Source organism: Fonticula alba (genome assembly GCF_000388065.1).
Source record: "Fonticula alba strain ATCC 38817 unplaced genomic scaffold supercont2.1, whole genome shotgun sequence".
NCBI classification, from domain to species: domain Eukaryota; order Rotosphaerida; family Fonticulaceae; genus Fonticula; species Fonticula alba.
This window is the reverse complement of record NW_009242971.1, coordinates 4,050,567-4,055,610: the sequence shown is the minus strand read 5'-3', so window position 1 is coordinate 4,055,610 and position 5,044 is coordinate 4,050,567. Positions and strand designations below refer to the sequence as shown.

At 64.9% G+C, this 5,044-nt stretch overlaps 3 protein-coding genes across 3 annotated transcripts in view; 2 read left to right on the top strand and 1 right to left on the bottom strand.

Annotated features, from left to right (window-relative positions):
- The first annotated feature begins 769 nt into the window (after positions 1-769).
- Positions 770-1,695, top strand: H696_00859 (hypothetical protein). The gene is made up of 2 exons (XM_009494744.1): positions 770-887; positions 1,179-1,695. Exons 1-2 carry the CDS (start codon positions 807-809, stop codon positions 1,356-1,358), a joined length of 261 nt encoding a protein of 86 aa, XP_009493019.1. The 5' UTR covers positions 770-806; the 3' UTR covers positions 1,359-1,695.
- Positions 1,696-1,826: 131 nt separating this feature from the next.
- Positions 1,827-2,999, bottom strand: H696_00858 (hypothetical protein). The gene is made up of 4 exons (XM_009494743.1): positions 2,975-2,999; positions 2,757-2,833; positions 2,490-2,635; positions 1,827-2,377 (listed from the first exon to the last, which is right to left on the bottom strand). The coding sequence occupies exon 4, from the start codon at positions 2,334-2,336 to the stop codon at positions 1,890-1,892; it is 447 nt and encodes a 148-aa protein (XP_009493018.1). The 5' UTR covers positions 2,337-2,377; positions 2,490-2,635; positions 2,757-2,833; positions 2,975-2,999; the 3' UTR covers positions 1,827-1,889.
- A 990-nt stretch (positions 3,000-3,989) lies between these two features.
- Positions 3,990-5,044, top strand: part of H696_00857 (hypothetical protein) — a 4,391-nt gene continuing 3,336 nt past the window's right edge. Inside the window, exon 1 of the mRNA XM_009494742.1 lies at positions 3,990-4,939. Coding sequence (XP_009493017.1) covers positions 4,132-4,939 — 808 coding nt within the window. The 5' untranslated portion in view covers positions 3,990-4,131. The remainder of the gene's footprint in view (positions 4,940-5,044) is intronic.

Sequence of the window (5,044 nt, the reverse complement as noted above, 5' to 3'; positions counted from 1 at the left end):
TGCGGGGGGTGTCCGTCACTGTGTGTGTGTGCTGGTGCCGGGAGAGGGAGGGGTGCATCTTGAGGCTCCGGCCGGAGCCACCCTTTCCGGGAGACTCCGGCTGGTTGCACACTTTTGGGGCACCCTCCTTCCGGCCAGTTTCCCGGCAGCGGGCACCCCCCCCTGCTGTTGCCCCTTTTCCCGGTCGGGGCCAGTACAGGGAGCGGGGCAGGGCGCCAATGTCTGCCGAGCGCGAGGGTGCTGGCGCGCCTGCATCCCTCAGCTTGTGTGGGCGGGAGACTTAGCACCGTGACTTTTGGCAGGAGAAGGAAAACCCGATGGCGGAGCTCCAGACAGTCCCCCTACGAGGGCAGGGAGCTCTTCTTCGTCCATCCCCCCCCCCTTCTCCCGTCCAGTGGCGGATAAAACTCCGGCACGGACGAAGGCCCGGCCCTCTGTCCCTGCCGGCCCGTCTCCCATGTCTGGGGTGGGCTTTTTTCAACCCAACCTGACTGGATCCGTGCTGCCGGTGGAGTGGTGGTGATGACGCGCTGACGCACGCCCTGTGGCTCGATTTGCCCTTGTAGCTGGATATTGTTATTGTTTTCTTTTTAACCTCCCTCGTGCCGGACTCCGTTCTCCCGTCCGCCAGGGGAGGCTGCTGCGCTCCGCCCGAGGAACTGGCGTGCACGCGCGTGCACGCGCATGGGCCCGCATGCATGTGTGTGTTCGCTGGGGCGCGGGCTAGGTGCGGCACGACTGTTTCGTTGCCTCCCAGCTCCGGGCCTGCCCCGGCTCGCGTCTGGTCTTTTTTCTGCCGCCTGATCATGACTCAAGGCAAATGCGCCCTCCGCAAACGCGCTCCCTCCCTGCCGCATCCTTCCCCCCTGTTCTATCCCCCTCTTTCCGTAAGTCGCCGCCCTGCCTCTTCCTCCTTCGCCCTCCCTCGCCCTCCCTCGCCCTCCCTTGTCCCCCACTGCCCCCTCCTCCACCGTTTACCATCCCCCCCCCCTCTCTCTCTCTCTCTCTCTGTCTCTCTCTCTCTTTTCTCCTCCTGCTCGTTCCTATTACCTTCTTCGTCCCCCCCTCAGTCCGCCGTCCTTCTCATCTCCATTCGCTTCCCCCATCGTTCATTCACCGCCACTGACCCTCCCTCTCTCCTCCCTCCTCCGTTGTCCCACATGCCGGCCCGACAACAGAACACCATGTCCACCTCCATCACTCGCAATGTTGTCGCCGGTCTGGCTCTCGCCATCCCCCTGATGGCTCCGGGCGCCGCGGCCTTCGGTGTTGCTGATACCTTCGCCCTGCTGATCGGCCTGGCCCTGCTCTTCATCATGATCTGCGCCGGCCTCGGCTGGTACTCTCGCCGTGTCTAAGTGCATCCTCCCCCAGGGCTCACTTTCGATCCCCCCCCCCCCGCTCAGCGAGATGACCTGCACGCGCTCTCTCGCTTTTCACTCCACATTGAACTTGTCCCCCCCCCCCTTCCTCCCCTCCTTGCGGTGGTGCGCATACTCCCCCCCCCTCTCTCCCTCTATCTCCATCTTGTGCGCATACACTGGGCCCGGGTGCTACACCTGTTCTCTTGTCGCCCTTCGCCCCTTCCTCTCCTTCTATTGGGAACACCCCTTCCCCTCCTTGTCTTGAGGTGGAGGACTCCCTTTCACTTCCTCCCTCCCTCCTTCTCCCCGAATATATCCTCTTGAAAAGCGCCTCTGCACTGGTGATTCCATGCCCGCCTACATGCATAGATCTTCATGCCCGCGCGCCCTCCCTGTTACACATCAGCCCCATTTCAACTCTCCTTCTCCCGGTTGCCACTGCCCGATGATGTGTGGCTCTTGTGTCGGGGAATTTTTATTTTATTGCTTTTTTGCTACGAGAGACGTATGGGGAAACGGAGAAATCTATGGGTGAGGCGCACACGCGCACATGCGGTCGATCAGGCAGAGGTGACACAACGTCACTGGGCGTAGGTCGGGGAGGGGGAAACGGAGAGAAAAAAAGGAGACAGGCAGCATTCTTTGACTTGTGGCTGCCTCCAGGGGAGGATTTGAGCTGGGCAGGTCCCTTCCCCTCCCCCGCGTTCCCGTGCCCCCTGGCTGGGGGCAGGGGCGAGGGGTGAGTTCATTCACACTGCTGTCACTTGGACAATTGCGCAAAAGTGCGAGATGCCAGCAAGCAGGGGAAGAGGGCCAAAATGGATCAAGAGGCAGGAGGAGAGCACTCTTAGTTGTCATTGAGCGCGGTCTGGGGCTTGTTGTAGAAGCCATAGCGAGCCATGCGGTCATCCTGCTTGAGGACAGTGAACCGCAGGAGGCGGTCGTCATTCCGGAGCTTGCGAGCCAGGGCATTGGCCACGGTAGGGCTAGAGTCGAACATCACCGAGTAGTAGCTATGCCAGGCGGGAGAAGGGATTCACGGAGGTCAGAGCGAGATGCATGGAGAGCGAGAGAGGGCAAGTGGGAGGGAGAAGTGAGGCCGGAGTTGGCCGCGCAGGGACGCACGTTCCAAAGGTTTCATAGGGCTTGGTGGCGTTGGCGCGCATCTTGTAAGGAAGGACATTGCCACCGAGGCTGTTGATCTCGCGCACAACACCGTTGTTGTCGAGAACCATGAAGGCAGTGGCCTTGACAAGGTTGTGGAGCTCGTGCTGTTGCGCCCCCCCCCTCGAATTGGTTAGTGGCCTGTTGTTGTTGTTGTTGTTGATGATGGTGCGCGTGTGCCTGCGCGGGAGACACCGCACGAGGACAGGAGGTTGGCAGCATACGTACACGAGGAATGAAGGGACGGGCAATGCAGAAGAGCTCGTAGAGAACCATGGTTTCGGAGAAGAGTGGCGCGTGGCTGGCTGCGGCAGGGATGGAACGGCACGCGAGACGTGAGTGGTGGGATGGGTGAGGAGGGGGCAAAGACACGGCGGAGCTGGGGGTCGGGCAGGGAGGGAGGGAGGGGAGGGGGGGGTGTAGGAGGGGACAGAGTAAAGAAGTACATGTGACAGAGGGAGCGCTTTCTCGTTGACGGCAACAGCAGACTGCCCAGCCGGAAGGCGTGTGCTTTTCTGTGGTCCAATGCCTGCTTCGGCCAACCAGATCGCGTAGGAAAGTCGAGCCAAGAAATCGTCAGGTCGGCGGCGAATTGCGGGCCGGAGTGCGTCATGGGGAGCCAGGGCGAGGAAAGGAAATCGCGGCCGGGGGCGGGGGGGGGGGAGAGAGCGGCCAGGGCGGCCAGGAGCCAGCGGGTGGGCAGGCCGGCTGCCTGGTATCCCAAAACGTGGGCATGTCGGAATGGTGTTCCGATGCGTTGGGACGCGTCATCACATGGTCGATCTCTCCACCCGCTCGACTACGGTGTCCCGCGCGCGCCCCCTCGTCGCCTTGCCCCCCGCGCCCTGCCCGTGTCTGCCTCCCTCGCCCCCAGACATCCATTGCTTCGGCGCGTGAGCGCGAGCGCCTGCGTGTGTGCGTGTATGTGTGTGTGTGTGTCTGTATTGTGTGCTCTCTCCCCGAGTCACCGTCCTCCAGTCAGCCTGCGCTGTGCCTTAGCTCGGCTATTTCTCCATGCATGCGGGTTTGTCTTCGGCTCTGAGTGAGCCCCATGGCCGGAGGAGATCTCACCAGGACCCGGTGCAGCAGTCCACATGTAACGGCAGCACCGCACGAGGGCCCCCGGCGCACGGGGTCCCGGCAAGCGCGGCCGGAGAGAGAGGTAGCTCGTGTGGTGCCAGTGGAGAGCGGCGCCTCGTCTTGAGACACCTCCTCCTGGGCCCGGGCGAGTGGTTCGCGGGACGGAGGGGAGGGGGGGGGGCACCAGGGACCATGGGGCCGCGGGCATGCGCTCGCCACCGTCCTCCGCGCATTTGTGTCTAGTTTCGCCGGGCCAGGGCTGGCCCACGGGCGCCGGATCGCCATGTCCCCGTCCCGCGTCCTGCATTTCCCCCTTTGCTCGCACGGACAAAAGGCCTCAGCCTCGCTGGCCTGGAGGCCGGGGTGGGGAAGCAACCGCCGCCCCACGCCGCTCCCCTTCCCCTCGCCCCTCTTTGCCTCCCTCTCGACGACCGGCCGTCGCACGCTCCTCCCCCCCCCTCCCTGTCCCTCCCTCTGTCCCCCGGCCTCTGTCCCCTCGTCGGCCCACCGCGCGCGTAGCTCGATGTCCTTCGCGCCGTTGTCGACCCGCCCCGGCGGGGCCCCGCCAGGCGCGGACGCCACCGGCCCGGTTCCGCTCTCCAGCAGTCTCCTTCATTCGGCCGACCCGTATGCCTCTCTCCTGCCGGCCACTCCTGGCGGGGAAGCCCGGCGCCCGGCAGCCAACCTGGGCTTTTCTGCCCTCTTTGGCACCCCGGCTCCCGCGGCCGGCGGGCTCCTGTTCCGTGGTGCGCGTGCTGGTTCCGCGTCGGCGACCCTGGCCACAGGATCGTCGGCACCGGCCCCGGGGCCGGCAGCCGGCTCTTCCACCATCCCCGGCGCCCAGGCCGCCGGGTCGTTCGGCCTCTCTGCCGCGGCCCTCGCCGGCGATAGCCTCGGCCCTTTGGGGCGTTCCACGGCACCCGCCCCACATGCCTGGACCCAGCAGACCCAGCTGCAGCCCCCCTCACAACCCCACCTGCAGCCCCTTGCTCGCACTCTCCCACAAGACACCACATATCTTCCCCCAGCGGCGGCGGCCTCCCTCGGGAACAGTGGCATCGGGCCTGCGCGCCCTGGCGCAGGCCGTAGTGCCGGCTTCGCGACCAAGGGCACGCGCTCGGCCCCGGCGACCGGGCTGGCCGCTCTGCTTGAACGCCTGCGTCGCCTCCGGTCGCAGTACCTCTCGCACCGACCCTCCCCTTGGGTTTTCTTCTCCAATGCCCTTGTGGCCCTGGCCCTGCTGGCAGTCTACCTGTCTCTGGGCTGGCGGCACTTCTGCGAACGTCTGGCCATCCGGTCCGGCATCCAGCCCGACACCTTCGACTATGTCGGTGCGTGCCGAATCCCATAGCCCTGTCTCTGCCTCCCCTTTGCCCCCCCTCCCCTTCTCGGATATCTTCCCCTCCTCACCCGAAGCTGCTCTTCCCTCCTCTGCC